Source organism: Macrobrachium nipponense, chromosome 48, assembly GCF_015104395.2.
Source record: "Macrobrachium nipponense isolate FS-2020 chromosome 48, ASM1510439v2, whole genome shotgun sequence".
Classification (NCBI taxonomy): domain Eukaryota; kingdom Metazoa; phylum Arthropoda; class Malacostraca; order Decapoda; family Palaemonidae; genus Macrobrachium; species Macrobrachium nipponense.
The window spans coordinates 17,303,986-17,321,345 of record NC_087223.1 but is presented as its reverse complement, the minus strand read 5'-3'; the positions used below and the strand labels follow the sequence as shown (position 1 = coordinate 17,321,345).

Here is a 17,360-nt window from a genome sequence, read left to right as displayed (position 1 = left end):
CTGAATAAGTGGCATAACTGTTCACCTGTAAATAATTAAGGTTCCTGTAAAAAGTATAGGTTCACAGTACTAATGAGTATAACTGGTGAAGGGTACGTTGAGATTTGATTGTGACAGCAAGACTGATAGCTGAGGGGTTGAAAAGGTGATGAGCGTGTGGTCTTAGACCACCTACTGTAACCTCTCTTCCACCATCTAGAATTACAGGATAAGTAACCCAACCTACCTAACCTAATCTTGCCACACCAAACTAGGAGCGTAAGTTTCATGCCTCTCATTGGATTCATCTCTTGGATATGCATTCTACCTGTCTTTGTGTTCATAATTCTATCAACTTAACATAAGACCAATATAGAATTAATGCCAAGGGAGGCTGTATATTGTTGTGATGTAATAAAACTCACAACAACTGAAGGATTTCCTTACTTTTCGAAGAGAACGTTTAGTGCGTCAGTGGATGTTGTTGGTGCCATAGGGTTCTTGAAGTCATGGTATAGGTCTAGGACAACCTTGAATTCGTTTCTTGCCAATTCACAAAGAATGGCGTCAGTAACTTCGGTCATCTCATCTATGTACACATAAACCTCCCCTTCATTTGCATTTTTCTCAAGCTTTGGCAGGTTCTTAAGAGGCAAGATATAATATTTTGCATTTTGAGTGTTGATAAGCATCTTTCCGTTTTCAACATTCAGTTTTCTCAAGTGGAAACCATGACGTGTGGTCCATGTCAGAATCTCTTGTATATCAGGCAGACTGGTTGTCACCTCTATATCTATGTTCACATTACTGGCATCTTTCAAGGGTTCCAAAAGATGTGACAGTACATTAACATATCTCTCAAAGTTTGAGTCTGTTATTAAGATGCTCTCCACATTAATTTCATAGATTCTGATAAGTTGAAGCAAGTCATGACTGATTCTTGCACCTTCCTTGATGGCAATTTTAGCACTAGGCTTTTCGTCGTTTCGGCATTGCAGAGACAAAGACCTCAGGATCAGGAGGCACAGAGTGATGTTAGAATCGTTTATTTCAAAATCTCTCACTTGGAATGTGTTAATATGAAGACGTTTCTTCTTTATTTCTGTTATCAGTCTGCTGATGGTGGAAATATCTTCATCAATAAGTAAGTGCATTTCAACTTTACTCGCTTCCTTGAAAGTCGTAGCCATTCCTTCTAGCATTGCTGTGTAGTTTGTGAAATTATGTTCAGTTACCATAAATCGCCTGACTGTGAATCCGCTGAGATTTATCAAGGTGAGTAAATCACTGCCTCCTATTAAGTTTCCAGTAATTTCAAGATCAATGCATGTTTCATTTGCCTGGTCTGATGGCACTGGCATCTCCTTGAGGGCTGAAATGTATTCAGGGAAGTTTGTGTCATCTATAATAAAATTCTTGACTTTAAATAGTACGACTTGAAACTGGTTTATCTTGATGAGGTTCAATAGGGCGGTGAGCTTCCATAAATCTTCATCTACATTTAAAGTTATTTCTAGCTTTTCTTTATCCCTAAAAGGCATGGTTATCTTACCCAGCAGGTCAGTATATTTTGTAAAGTTATTGTCATTAATCAGCATTTTCCTCACTGTGAAATGTTGATGCACAAGGAGTTCCAGGAGTTCATCAGCTCCGATCAGATCACCAACGACATTAATTTTGACAATGTTATGATTAGCGCTTGGAGACAATTGTGGAAGAGACTTCAGCATTTTGACATACTCCACAACATTGGAATCACGAACTTCAAGATCGTGCACTTTGAGCCTTCTAACCTTCAAGTTGCGTTGTTTAACCACAGTTAGTAGTTCCCCGATGTTGCGCAAGTCTTCGTCGACAGCAATGTCAACTTCAATATCACCTTCATCTTTCAGGGGTGATGAGAGCTTTCTTATCATGTCAGTGTACTCTTTGTAATTTCTCTGAGTTATAAGTAGTTTCTTAATTGTCATTTGGAATGAACTGATCAAGTGGAGCAATTCATGAGCTCCCATTAGCTCTCCCTCAATGGCAATGTCAATCCTCACTGTCCTGGCCTCCTTGAAAGGGCGCTTCAGAGATTTTAAGAGAGCAATGTAGGCAGACACTGATGAATCTGTCATCTGAATGTTTTCACTGAAAACCTTTTGCTGCTTACTGATGAAGGCAGCAATGAACTCATCACACTTGACAGAATTGAGTATTCTGATCCATGAATCTCTGTCTCTCATTCCAGTCGCCTGAAGGAGCTCCAACGCTTCTAGTTTGACATCTTCGGCAATTTCTACCTCTTCAGAATAAAACAGGCCAATCAAACAAAGTAATGTGTTTTCAAATTTTGCTAATTCTAACTGAGGGGAGCCATGAATGTCTTCTAGCAAATTCCGAATGACACGCGTTTTGGGGCTTAAAAATGACTGTAGCATTGAATTAACAGCTGTCCTAAAACCAGGCCTTGTGGTCTTGTGCTTATTTGTTAGTTCGTTCTTTACCGTCTCCACAATGGTGTTACTCACCTTAGGTGAAACCCTGTTTTGAATAAGACATGAAGTTACTGCTTTCATTATCTCTTCTATGTCATGTCCATGATCTTCCCCAGAGATTTCCAGAAAAATGTACCAAGCTGCGAGAAAATCTTGGAGACCTTTGTGTGGGAATGAGTATATCACGTCTTTGCTAGGAACACGCTTAAGGAACGCACTGATCATCTCTTCTATGGGAACTTGAATATTTCTGCAAACTTCCTCCATTCTCTTATAGGCTGGTTGTGGTATGTTAATTTGATCATTCGTGAGTCCCATTAGGGATTCTTTGCTTAGAGCATGTAAGAAGTAATCAATCTTCCTGCGCAACAAAGATTCATCTGCTGGTATACTGACTTGCAGTCTTTCTTTCAGTTTGTTTCTGTACAGCCTGAATATCTCATATAGTTCGGGAGCAGTGTTAATTTTGATGACATTCATGTGGTCATAAGCCCATAATATACTCAGTAAAGAAAGGTTATATGGCAGCCTCCATAAGTCAGCTAAACGATGTTCGGTTCCCTTCAGGTAGCTGAGTAGGCCTTTTACATCTTGTGCTTGTGGATATATCTTAGCAATCTCACTGTGGTATTTGATAACAAAATCATCCCTTCTTTCCAGAGGAATTCCCAAAAGCTGGATGTGCTTCACGTTGTGGAAATTCACTCTTTGGTGCAAATAGGTTAGCTTCTCAGGTCTGGTTGTAATCAGCAATGTTATTCCAAAATGTGCCTTAAGGTCAAGAATTTCCCCAAGTAAATTAGCTGATGACTTATTCAGTTCATCCAGACCATCCAGTACGATGAGCACCTTCTGAGCAAGCACCACCTTCTTTAGATCACTAGGTTTGAATATTTTGGAAACCCCCGGCATAAGGTGATATAGTAAATCGTCGAACGACTTTACGGCTGAGTTTCTGCACTCAGCTTTCAGCAAGAGGTCATAAGTGTCAAGGTATTTCATGTTCCCTTCCTTTAACTTCCAGTCAGTCACAATCTTTTTTGTCAGTGTTGTTTTCCCAACCCCAGCTACGCCATCTATTACGACAATATCATTTGTTTTTTCAGAACTCTGGTCACACAAAACATCCTCATATAAAGCACTGACCTCTTCTCCAGATGGCAACTCTCCTCTAAGTTTCATCTCTGTATAAACTTCCTTTAAAGGGAGTTTGACCTCAGCTAAATGGTTCACAGTGCTCACTTCGCTTTCGTAAGCCGTGTCATATTGCTGGAGCACTTCCTTCACACCTTCTTCATTGACTAGGTCTGACAGGGCTTCAAAGAGCATCTCCTTCTTGTAGTCTTCAAATGTACTTGCTTCAAACTCGCCATGAAGGCACGACCTAATTTCAGATTCCACTTCATCAATCTCACGTTCTACTGTGCCTGGTTCAAGACCATAAATCTGCCCACTAAATTTTAGAATCCTGGTCAGGATGTCTTGAATCTCTTTTGCTTCCTCGGCGAGTTTCTTGTTTGTGATGGGCGGGTGGTCATCGTGAGCAAGATCATTCCTTTTATTTTTGACAATAGTTATGAGAGATTCTATGCCAGCAATTTCTTTGTCCTGTGCTTTCCAGCTTTCATTGTCCTTGGCCAGGCCATGGCTCCCATTGCGAAGGCAGTTGTACAACAGCGTAATGTCGAATGACTCCCCGTCGTGGTCATTCTTGACCTTTTCCTCCTGGGCAGCTTTGAGTCCTTTTGCAAATTTCAGAATACCCTGGGCTGTGTAGTAGTCTAGCAATGACGAGTATTCGGATCTATCGGGTGAGCCATTCTGAAAAACAAACAACAGCACTCGAGTCGTCACCTTCCGGTGAATGGAACTGAGTCGCATCAAATTCTTTTCTTCAGTGTCATAGTAGACTTGAGATTGCCTCTGCGAAGCCATGAGAAAGGCAGCAATGGAGTTGCGTGTCCAGAGTCTGAAAGTAAACAAAGAGACAGGTATTCACTATTGCACAGTCCGACCACAGGAGATGAATAGAGCAGGAAATTGAGAACTGGTTGCATATCTGAATCTGACTACTAGACTATCTCAGGTATGAATATAAGTAACTTATACGTAGTATAGATTATTTAAGCATACTTACACGTATACGCACACACAAAGTGGCAATCCCTGGGACCCCGTAATTGGAAACAGTGCGGATATACAGGGAGATGAAGAACAGACTATAATTGGAATTGGAATATAAGATTTAGGCTGAAGGCCAAGCGCTGGGGCCTATCAGGTCATTCAGCGCTGAAACGGAAATTGGGAGTAGATAGCTCTGAAAGACAGTATAACAGGAGAAAAACCTGAAAGCAGTTGCACTGTAAAACAAACATTAAGAGAGGGTTGAGGAAAGTCAGACGGAGGTGAAAGAATATGAACGGAGGTATAGTAAAAGGAATGAAACGGGTCGCAGCTAGGGGCCTAAGGAAGAGACACAGCAGTGATGAATGTTTAAGTCATGCCTATAGGGCGCCTCACTCCCCAAGGGGAGGGGGGGTTAATTCTTATCCTTAAACTGCTAAACCCTTCATAGATATTCTAAGTACCAATTTCTTGTCGTCCTCGTGACAGGCAAAGGGTTTTCCCAGCCGCTGGGAAATCGCGTTAAAGGTCAGAGAGCGGAAAGGGATGACTCATCTGGTGGCTCAGGACCTTAATCACATTTTTGTGCCGAAAAAACAGAGATTAAGACCGCGACTCAATAAACAGCTGCGAATCACGCGCCGAGTTGATTGAAAGCAGCGCTTACAAGCAACGCCCTTCGATTCTGAGCAGAAAGAAACCTTCTCAAACAAGAGAAGCTGTCTTATGATGTCATAAGGTATCGTAGAACACCAAGGACTGATAGAGTAAGGATATTATTATTATCATATTCATAAGATGAAGAACCCTATTCATATGGAAGAAGCCCACCAAAGGAGCCAAAGACTTGAAATTCAAGCTTCAGAGAGGAAGTAAGAGATCTCGCGCATTGAAAAGAAGGAAATAATTAATTAACAAACAGATAAGAAAAAAAAGTATTCAAATACAAGGGGAATAGAATTAGGTTAGTAATGCGGTTGGATCTTCGCTTGAACTTCTGAAGAAGTTCCAATTGCTAGACTTCCTCAGAGGTCAATTGTGAATGGGAAAAGATCTCCGTTGAAACACAGGGTGTCCATAAAATCCCAGTACCCTTCTGGGCAATAAATACTTGCAACGGCACTGGGACTTTATGGACACCCTGTACAAGTTCTGAAGAAGTAACCGACAAGCAGACAGACAGACGGAAACGGATGGAAAAACTCTTACCTTCTTCTGTGTTCCCGGTGTGATGGTAGGATCACTTGGGTTAACTGAATAGAACCTGCCTCGACGTAGACCGCATCTTACACTATACAGTGGATAACTGAGCAAGGGTCTGGAGACCCCGGACTCCGGAAATGGACTGTATCTTATCTTTAGGAATGCCTCTCTCTCTCTCTCTCTCTCTCTCTTTATGTCTTGATAACCGAAATTTAACGATGCTTGGCTCTAAACTAATGTTAATAATAATACTAATGGTTTCAAAACTGTTTTTGTAACTATCCCACGGTAATGAAGAGAATATGTTGAGAGAGAGAGAGAGAGAGAGAGAGAGAGAGAGAGAGAGAGAGAGAGAAACACTTTAATATCGTGTTCTTAAGTTCAGTAACTCAGCCATAGCGTAAGTCCATGATGTCATTTTCATCATTTCTCGTAGTTTCAGACACAGCTGTACGATATCCTCTGCGTCATCGTGAGTCTGGCAGTGGAAAACAGCAGTAGCTGAGGAAATCGTCGTTGATTGTCCAGTCCGACAGGAAATGACAATTCACACGTGTTGATAGTTTAACCTTCTTGTATAGAATACACTCAAGCGTATCTAATGCGAAATAAAGCCTTTATTATTATTATTATTATTATTATTATTATTATTATTATAGGTGCCAGATAGTTCACATCTTGAAGATCGAATTTTAATTCCCTGAAGGGATTAAAACAAGATAGGTTTTAGTTGAATTTAGTGGGATTTTCTCATATGCTTAATTTTGAGGTTTAAGTCTGCAGAATGTGGATACCTTAGTCCATGTTTAGGGGCGGTACCAAACGTCCTTGGGGTCGGGACGTAACGTCTCGACGTCGTCTGTCATTACCATTATACTTCGCCGGGTAGGTACATAAATAATTTTAATATTGTTGTGATTTTTCAAAAATTGTTTGGTAGGCAAAAGAGTACGAGGTAATACATACATACATACATACATACATATATATATATATATATATATATATATATATATATATATATATATATATTCCCTTTCTCCTTAATTATTGATAGAGTGACATCCATTATAAATACGGCGTCATTGTAGCCAAATTTCTGTTTTATGCAGTGCCATTAACCCTTCCCCGGAGATGATGAATTATAATGAATCACTCCTTCATCATCATTACTCATTATTCCTAAGTTCATGAGCAGTTTTTGTCTACGTCAAGATTTTTTTGTTAAATTTGCAATTTTTGTGAATAAGTATTTTTATCAATAATATATTTTTCGAATATATAGGTCTCTCTATTTCAAATACATTAGTTTCTCTGTATTTCAAGTATATAGGTTTATCTGTATTTTAATCATATTTCAGATGAGTTTTAAAAGACATTACAGTCAGCTGGATGATTGAAGATTATGTTTATAATAAGGTATTATCAAACTGTCTCCTTGAATTATTTTTGTAGTACGTTATGATTACATAAATGAGCGCTTTGTAATGTTGTAAGTCAGGTGAAATCAAGTTTATAATTTTAATTAGTTTTTTTACAAGAATGACACATAAGTTATGTGGAGAAATAAGATATTAGTAAACCATAATTCATCTCAGAATTAATTACTATTCTTAAAGAGCTAGTCAGGTTTTATCTTTCTTCAAAAGAAAACTATTGAGATGGCTTTGTCTGTCCGCCCTCAGATCTTAAAAACTGCTGAGGCTAGAGGGCTGCAAAATAGTACGTTGGTCACCCACCCTCCAATCATCAAACATTCTAAATTGCAGCCCTCTAGCCTCAGTAGTTTTTATTTTATTTAAGGCTCAAGTTTAACAGGTAGGACCTTAGGGGTCTTATTGTGTGAACAATAGCTTGACGCAGGCAGGTTTTATCCCAGAGAGGGATTTTAAGGTCTCGTTGTGACCCATTTTCTATATATCAGACCCTTGTCAGCTTCAGTAATATATATATATATATATATGTTTATTTATTTATTCATTTATTTATAATACAAGGGATCTAAACTCAAACTTAGCCCTTCTTTTATATTTGGGCATAGAATTAACACAGAATTGTCACGTGATTAACATGTAGGTTTATGACCTTGTTATTAGAAGTAACATAAATTTTCTGGCTTAATGAGGCCATCCCAACCATTGGAAAGCTTTGAAAGTTACACGATTAACTGCTCTTTCAAAATCCACAGCAAAAATTGGTCAAATCAGCATCAAAGTCGCCTTCAAGAGGCGTATCACTAGGCAGTGTTCTAGGACCTAAAGTATTTAGCATGCTTACAACGGAACTTTCATTTGTTTACATTGGTTGAATTCTTTTTGATGGATGATGTGCAATTCTAGCTGTTACGAGACAACACTGAAGATATTACGATTTTAGATAAAGACGATTAATCAATGGAGCTTCCAAGTTATTAAACCACACCCAACCTCATTTATTTTCGTCTTAGTCTCATTTTGAAAATTAATTTCAATTTATATATACTATAATAGGCTCTTAGGATAAATTTGGTTTTTTTCTAGTTTGGTGATTTTTTTTTATATAAGGAGAGCTTTATTCATGAATTTAAAATGTTTGGTTTGAATATTCGTTAGTGGAGGAGCTTGATATGTATAAAAATATACTCTATCTTTATACACACGCACACACATATACATGTATATGTGTGGGTACGGGTGTATTGTATATATATATAGATAGATATATATATATATATATATATATATATATATATATATATATATATATATATATATATATATATATATATATATATATATATATATATATATATATATATATATATATATATATATATATATATATATATATATATATATATATATATATATATATATATATATATATATATATATATATATATATATATATATATATATCTATCTATCTATATATATACAATACACCCGTACCCACACATATACAAGTATATGTGTGTGCGTGTGTGTGTTTATATATATATATATATATATATATATATATATATATATATATATATATATATATATATATATATATATATATATATATATATATATATATATATATTATATATATATATATATATATATATATATATATATATATATATATATATATACATATATCCACACATACATGCACACACCTCAGTCCCCCTTTAACCTAAGCAATGAATTGATCACTTGAAGCAAAATTCTCTTTAGAAATTATAACAGGCTTATGTACTTATTCGAGAGAAAAACAGATAACAAATTGTCGCCAAGAAAAAAATTCTTTTTATAAAATAAGAATCTCTCTCTCCATTTTGAGTCATTAAGATGTAAGATAACGTCCCGCTGGAAAATGAAAAATTATAATTCCTACCTTTGTGAGTTTTTATTTATTTTCCAATACCTTTTTTATTTCACTTACTCGGGGAGTAATCCTACAAACGACTTTATTGTTGTTGTTTTTGAGGGGATAGTGGGAAGGTCTGAAATGTCTGAAAAAGGTGTTTTACGTTGAGTGAAAGATACAGGAATTTTAGGATAGGATATTTATGATTGATTCACTAGAATGCAAATGTAAAAAAATAAATAATGTGCATCTTAAACCATACTGAACAATTATTTCTAAGAAAATATAGCGTATTGATTTTAATTTTCGTCGGTGAAACTAGGCGTTTTTCAACCTTAGATTTGAGCACATTTAAGTTTACGTCATGTCTACAACTTATGCGTGAGGGAAAAACCTTGCACATGTCCCGAGTAAGCTGGAGATCAGATCATGCCTTGTTTAGGCTCTGTAGACTAGTGGTAAGAGTTCTCTGAATGTATACACATTCAAAATGATATTAATAATTATAATGATATTAATTGATAATATTCGTTAAACATGTAAAACCAGCACGTGAATATTGACACATTCAGAATAATAATAATAATAATAATAATAATAATAATAATAATAATAATAATAATAATAATAATAATAATAATAATAATAATTATTAGTAATAGTAATAATGATAATAATCCTGTAGATTCTCTCCTCCCCAATTATCCTTATATCCCTATTTACTTACTCCCCTTCTCATATATTGCCCAAATTCCCCCCCCCCCCCCCCCCCCCCCCCCCCCCCCCCCCCCCCCCCCTTTCGTTAATAGTTAAATTAATTAAAACAGAACACAGGAAAACGGGAGACCTTTGAGTTACGGGAGAAGATTCAATTTAGTAGATGATTACTATATATAAATATATATATATATATATATATATATATATATATATATATATATATATATATATATATATATATATTTATTTATTTATTTATTCAGATTTACATATACATATATTAACATATATATATATATATATATATGTGTGTGTGTTTATATATATATATATATATATATATAATATATATATATATATATATATATATATATAACACACATACACACACATATATATAAAACAAATTATATATTTGTATATATTTATATATCAATATATAACTTCCAGGATTATTCCCCACCACCACTACCAAAATTCCAATCAATGAAACCTGACCAGTCAGTCATCCAAGAGATTGATTACCATCCACCAAAACACTATTACCTCAATGTAATGAGTGCAGTTTACCTTGGGATATAATCTTACCTCTTTTGCAAGGCGTGGTTAATAAGATGTTAACACCCTTTTGATGATGGGTGTCTCAGTTATGTGGGCCATTATCTGATGGGTTTGGGTTGTAAACCATTATTCATCAGTTTATCATTATTATTATTTTATTTTTGTATTTTTTTATAATGATTATTATTATTATTTTCATTATTATTATTGTTATTATAGTAATTATTATTATTTTTATTTTTTTTATTATAATTATTATTATTATTTTTATTATTATTATTTTTATTATAATTATCATTTATTGTCATTATTATTATTGATTATTTTTAATTATTGTTAATTCTAATATTATTATTATATTATTATTATTATTATTAATTTTAATATATTATTATTATTATTATTGATTATTATTATTAATATTGTTAATTTTGTTATTATTATTATGACTACTATTATTATTTTTATAATTAAAATATTACTTTTTTATTATATTATTATTATTTATTATTATTGTTATTATTATTATTATTTATGACTACTATTATTATTTTTATAATTAAAATTACTTTTTATTATGATTATTATTATTATTATTAATTTTTTTAATCATTATTATTACTATTATTTAGGAAGCAGACCCTCTCTCAAGCATACTTTATTAAAAGTAATGGCTACTTCAGCAGTAGAGATTCTTCTCTATTTTACGAATAGCGGCTTTTTCCGTGCTACTTAAACAGGCTATAGTAGAGCGCCTATAGAGGTCATGATCAAAATACAGTGTCAAAATAGGTGTATATATTTAAATTTTACAGATAAACTATGATAGCATAGTCCTCAAAGTCATTAACGATTCTCTCTCTCTCTCTCTCTCTCTCTCTCTCTCTCTCTCTCTCTCACTGGAGCTGCCAGACATCCTCGGGCTGGGAAGCTGAGGGTGGATTGATCTTGGTGTGGTGTCCGTCCTCCTTATATTTGGGGTTGACAGCAGGGGGTCTGCTCCATGCTGATCTATTGGCTGGTGGCGGTGAGTCTTTGTTTTCATTGGTGGCTTGAGCCAGGTCTCAAGCCACTTTCTCCGAGTCGATGGTTGCGATGCTACAGATCCTGCAGCCGTCTAGACCTCCTGAGCGGCGCGGTAACATTGATGGGCGTTGCGCTACGCTGTGGGACGTCACGGCTAATTTGATTTCCATCGGCTGCAGGAGTACCTTGTTCGGGGGCGTTGTCTTCCGTGGAGTTGTCGTGATCGGTGGAGTCATTGTTGGTGGCAGGTCTTCTCATACTCGTAGGGAGGAGAAATGCATCCTGCATCATATTAAGTGTAAGTTTTATTTGCTGGATGAGAAGCGCATTCAGCAGGCGCAACCGACGGGCATCAGGGGATAAATTAGAACCAGTTACCCGGATGAGAATATGCTTCAGTGCCACGGAAAGAATGAGCGTGGAGTTAAATTCTCGTCTCGCGGTTCACGAAGTTTTATTATAAAAGTAACAAATGCATGAATATTATAAATGAGCATTTCTGACCCTGCTCCAAGGTCTCGTGGATACTCCGTCGTTTATTTTCCTTCGTGGCGTATATCTTTATTTTATGGATTTATCACATTCCTAACTTTCGTGATTCAGTTATACATACATACATATATATATATATATATATATATATCATATATATATATATATATATATATATATATATATATATATATATATGTCATTGATAAAGTTTTCCTTCAACCAACGCTTAAGATGATTAAAGTAGGATTATCAGTGGGAGTGACCTAAATTGGCTTAACTTTGGATGGATCTCTTGGTATAAATACCACCTCTTATGTAATTTTCTCATTCATATGCCTGAAGAGAGAGACAGCAGTTAATTGATATATACATACATACATATAATATATATATATATATATATATATATATATATATATGTAACAAATAAAGACTGATAATATATGATATGATACGTATGAGACATTGTTGTATGTCACGTGCTTTGACATCGTTTTTAGCTTTCCATGGAGACAGAGAACATCTCAGCTTAGAAATGCTGATAGGTCTTGAGGTGGTGTGATCCTTACCTAAGCAGGTCAACGTTCGTCCTGTCGTTATGGGCGTTTGTCAGAGGTGACTTTGAAACTGGATTAGAGCAGTTTCAGGGCCTGAACGATGGGTGCGAATTCGTGCGTCCATACAAGCTGTGTCCGTTCATAATAGCATGTAATTAGCCAGAACCATAGAGACCGTTACGGGAATAGGAGGCATATGCCGGGATGGCTCTGCCAACGTTTTTACTGTTTTGTGAAAAGTGCTTGGAGATTCTAGGCTGAGATGGGTGAGTGTATTTATATCTATTTTAGCCAGTGTGGCTTGACTGTATTTTTGATAGTTTGTAAAGATGTTTTATTTCATTTAATCTTTTGACTTTGTATTGACAATTGTGTATGCTTATGGTTTGTCCTCCTGTCCTTTTAACAGGCGGTTCTAGTGGAGGGAACTATATTCTGGAGAAGAGTGGAATGGTGTTGACTAATTACTGGTAGACTGTTAATTACCGGGGGTTATCTGAGTTATCTGAACTTTGAGTTATCATTCCATTTAATCATCCTGTAAGAATCTGAGTTATATAATTAATACTTTACTTTTAAATAAATGTCTATTTTTGTAAATTCACGACTCTGATTTGATGACCTAATGAAATGGAGAGAGAGAGAGAGAGAGAGAGAGAGAGAGAGAGAGAGAGAGAGAGAGAGAGAGAGAGAGAGAGAGAGAGAGAAAGTGTTACCAAAACCCAATGCCTGCCGCTATGGCTTTCGCTACCAAAAAGAATAATGGAGATGCGCGGTGGGCTCCGTTATTATATATATATAATATATATGATATATATATTATATATATATATATATATATATATATAGTGAAATTTTTTAAGAATGTTCCAATAAATGATTTGAAATCTATTTTGCAATATTTCTCTCGTTATAATGAATATCTATCTACTTCCTGATTTACCTTTCACGAATATTGAATAAAATATCTTAAATTAACTGGTATTTTATCATAATTCTAAGAACCCTTATAATCACGAGTTTTAAATTTATGTATCATAATTGAATTATTAGTGTATATTCTAAAGCATCAGGTCTTATGATCATAGTTTCTGAGACTTACATCAGACCTTAGGATACTAGTTTGTGACGTTATCAAAGATGTACGAGTAATATAATCATTACAAAATCTTTACGAAACTTGCAACATACCTTAGGGAACAGGTGGAGGAAGCAGTGGAGGAAAGTGAGTCTCCAATATCCACCTGCATCACTGACTATTATCAGAAGCCGAAAACATAATTAAATTATTTTGGTTATTTGACCCCTAAATGTCCATTTTGGCACCTTGACCTCATAAGGGGCCACCAAAAGGAATTCTGTTTTCTCTTACTCGGGGAGTAAGCCTACAAACGACTTTGTTGTTGTTGTTTTTGTAGGGGGGTAGGAAAGGTCTATGGGAGAACCTGAAAAATGTCTGAAAATGGTGTTTCGTGGTGAATTAAAGATACAGGAATTTTAGGACAGGTTATTTACGATTCATTTATTAGAATTAAAATGTAAAAAATCAATTAAGTTGATACTAAACAGTACAGAACAATTATTTCTAATAAAATATAGCGTATTTATTTTAATTTTCATTGGTTAAAGAAAGTGCTATATAACCATAGATTTTAGCACGCGTCCTTAGTAAGCTGAAGGTCGGATCACGCCTTGCTGCATTGAAAACCTGATCAAAGCAGAGAAGTTGGACAGCAAATTTGGAACAAACCAAATGCAGATATTTACCTAAGATTAGACGCTACAAAAGATATACTACACGTATACCCTCTACCTATCACTGCCTGCAATGCGGTACCTACCTACCTACCTCTTCCGCCAAGCGGCCATGAACAGGAAAAACCTGTAAAGTATAATTTACGACATCGTCAGCCGAATGCAGAAGTTCGGGCCGTCTTTACTCTGCAAAAGATAATGATGATGATAAAGAATTTGATGGACAAGTCTTCTCTCCCCGGAATCCGTTTGGGGAGGAAGCAACAAGTGGCCAGTAAGAGAACCCCAGAAATATGGCTGCCATGAAGAGAGTTTGAGAGCACGAAGCGTTCAAATAAGGGGTTTAATCATCTCCTCAAACGTCCTACGTTGGTTACCGGGTTTTATTCTGTCCTTCTGGTGCCTGGACCAGTTTTCTAAGGATGTCTGGAAGTCTTCAGACTTTGACCAAATTTTGGGTATCATTGTGACCCACTGAATCACCTTAGCATAATCCATTACCTGTATTGCGCCAGACTGTGAGCATTGAAAATAACCATCTTATCACTATTTCCCCTGTGCGCCAGGCCTCATTGAAACCCATTACCCTTGCACCAGAATATGCCCATCTAACAAGAACTTCGGAGACCTCAAACCTCCGCCAAGGCTAAGGGAATTCTAAGGGAATTCTTCCCAGAGAGGACTGAATATCAGACTTCAGAAAAGGGTAAGGAATGTGAGATAGTAGATCTATTATGCAACTCCTAAGTAATAGTATTTAATTACATTATTTTTGCATTTAATTATGTATGGAGTCCTATACTTGTGCAGGATTCAATTGAAGATAAGGTCCGCTAGGCTTACTGTAGAGAGAGAGAGAGAGAGAGAGAGAGAGAGAGAGAGAGAGAGAGAGAGAGTTTAATTTGAGAACGTGAGAAAAAGAACATAAATTATCACACACTCAATGGTCAATAAGAGAGAGAGGGAGAGAGAGAGAGAAAATAGCATCTACCATTGAAAAGAGAGAGAAAAATACATCTACCATTGAAGAGAGAGAGAGAGAGAGAGAGAGAGAGAGAGAGAGAGAGATATTACCTTTTATCTTTAAAGCAAGAACATAGATTATCACACACTCGTTGGTCAATAAGAGAGAGAGAGAGAGAGAGAGAGAGAGAGAGACCTCGCTCACTCACTCACTCACTGCCTTTCATCATCTGTCAGTCCAGACGAACATTTCACGTCATTTTCTCCGATCCGCAAATTAAAAAATAGAAAAGTGGGCCTTTTTATTCTTGTCTTTCGAAAAACCAATTATTCCCGACGAAATTCCAGGAATTTACTCCCATTTTTTTTAATTCGAAGTGTTGCTGAACTTTGGCTGTGGAGGAAAAATCAGGTCATTTTGAGGTCGTGATAATATGAATAATATTCTATATCTTTTTTTTATATTGCAAAGTGATGCTGAATTTTGCCTGGGGGTGAAAATTCACGTTTATTTTGGAAATTTTGAAAAGTAATATTAAAATAATATTGTTCTCAACTGGAAGCATTGATTTTTTCATTTTTTATTTGATATTTTTAAGAATAATAACATTAATGGTTTCCAGCCCCGTTAACCTGATAACTTGGAATGATAAAATAATATCAAATAATTTTTATTATGAACCTAGCCTCGTCTGACACAAAACAAACACCGGACTGAATCCCACAGGAGAGAAAGACATTGTTCCCCCCCTCCCCCCCGCACAAACACACACATATATATATAATATATATATATATATATATATATATATATATAATTATATATAATATTATACATATATCTGTGTGTGTGTGTGTGTGTGTGTGTGTATAACTGAATCACGAACATTTGGAACATAATGAATATAAAAATAAACGCAACATCCATGAAAAAAAAGTTAAACAATGGAGTACCCGCTTCAAGGCCTTACGACTTTCGTCATTGGTAAGGACGAGAGTCGAAAGGCCTTGAAGCTAATGCTAAATTATGTCACTTTCCTTGGTGGATATTGCCTTTATATAGGCATACGTATACATACATATACATATACTCACGAGCACAGACGCCAACAACAATACCCAAAAAAGGACCTGTTAGCAGTGGGAGGAGACAGACATTCGTACAAATGTCCAAAAGGAGAGAGAGAGAGAGAGAGAGAGAGAGAGAGGAAGGAGAAGAGAGAGAGAGAGAGAGAGAGAGAGAGAGAGAGAGAGAGAGAGAGGAAATTTACGGCCCGAAAATTAAGCTGGAAATGACTTTGAGGGAATTGCGAGGTCGTTGGGGAGGTCGCTCGTTCATTCCCAACACGAAAGATGGTCCTGTTTGTTTAGCAGCGGTCGGTCGGTCGGGGTCCGAAATGAAGAGCTCTTGACTCTCTGTCCTGAGCACGGTCCAGATAGAACAGGTCAGCCAGACAGCGTTCCAATTTTAAGCCTCTTCTGCTCACCTACGTCATCTGAGGGAGATCGGTGGTGAGAACCATTAAGAACGTAGGTCTAACACACCGTCAAGAATCTTTTTAGAAGAGAATGTTATTGATAATGTGATCTTTCAAGTGTCAAAAGAATGTAAATATAACAAAATTTGTATTTTGAAAATATTTTTATTAAGTTACAACTTTTATCTTTTTTCTTAGTGCCTCCCTTCATGGTTGCCATTGACATGTCCTATACTTTATCAAATTATTAAGATATCTCATTCGAAAATACGGATGATCTTTACATAAAAAACTATAACATCGCCAGGAACTTCATTATTAGGCTTTTTCAATTCAAAGTAAAGCTTTTAAAACATGTTTCCCCTCTATGAGTGCTTTTCTGTGTACAGCATTAAGAATCGCATTATTACTAACTGTGAAAAAAATGACTAGAAGGTACATGCAACTCCCCCCTACTTACACAGTCTATCCAAGTATCACTCCTTGGTACTTCTTTATTCTTATTTCCTAACTCAGGGGGTTTCACACAGAATATTTTGACAATATATCCCCCAATGTATTAAAGAGCCTCCTCCTCAATTTCTCCCTCGATATCTTTTTTTTCTTATTTCTGTGTTTGCTCTACAAGGTTTTCTTCCTCATCAAAAACATCTTTTTGTTCTTAATGTCAAAATCTAAATTTC

The 17,360-nt window shown here is 35.8% G+C and overlaps 2 protein-coding genes across 2 annotated transcripts in view; both read right to left on the bottom strand.

Annotated features, from left to right (window-relative positions):
• The window catches only part of LOC135204971 (uncharacterized), a 28,582-nt gene extending 14,851 nt beyond the window's left edge, over positions 1–13,731 (bottom strand). The window contains exons 1-2 of the mRNA XM_064235202.1: positions 13,673–13,731; positions 5,793–5,874 (exon numbers count right to left, since the gene is read on the bottom strand). Of these exons, the coding sequence (XP_064091272.1) occupies positions 5,793–5,874; positions 13,673–13,731 (141 nt within the window). The remainder of the gene's footprint in view (positions 1–5,792; positions 5,875–13,672) is intronic.
• The window catches only part of LOC135205067 (uncharacterized), a gene marked incomplete at its 5' end in the record, with an annotated part of 263,853 nt that overhangs the window by 15,367 nt on the left and 231,126 nt on the right, over positions 1–17,360 (bottom strand).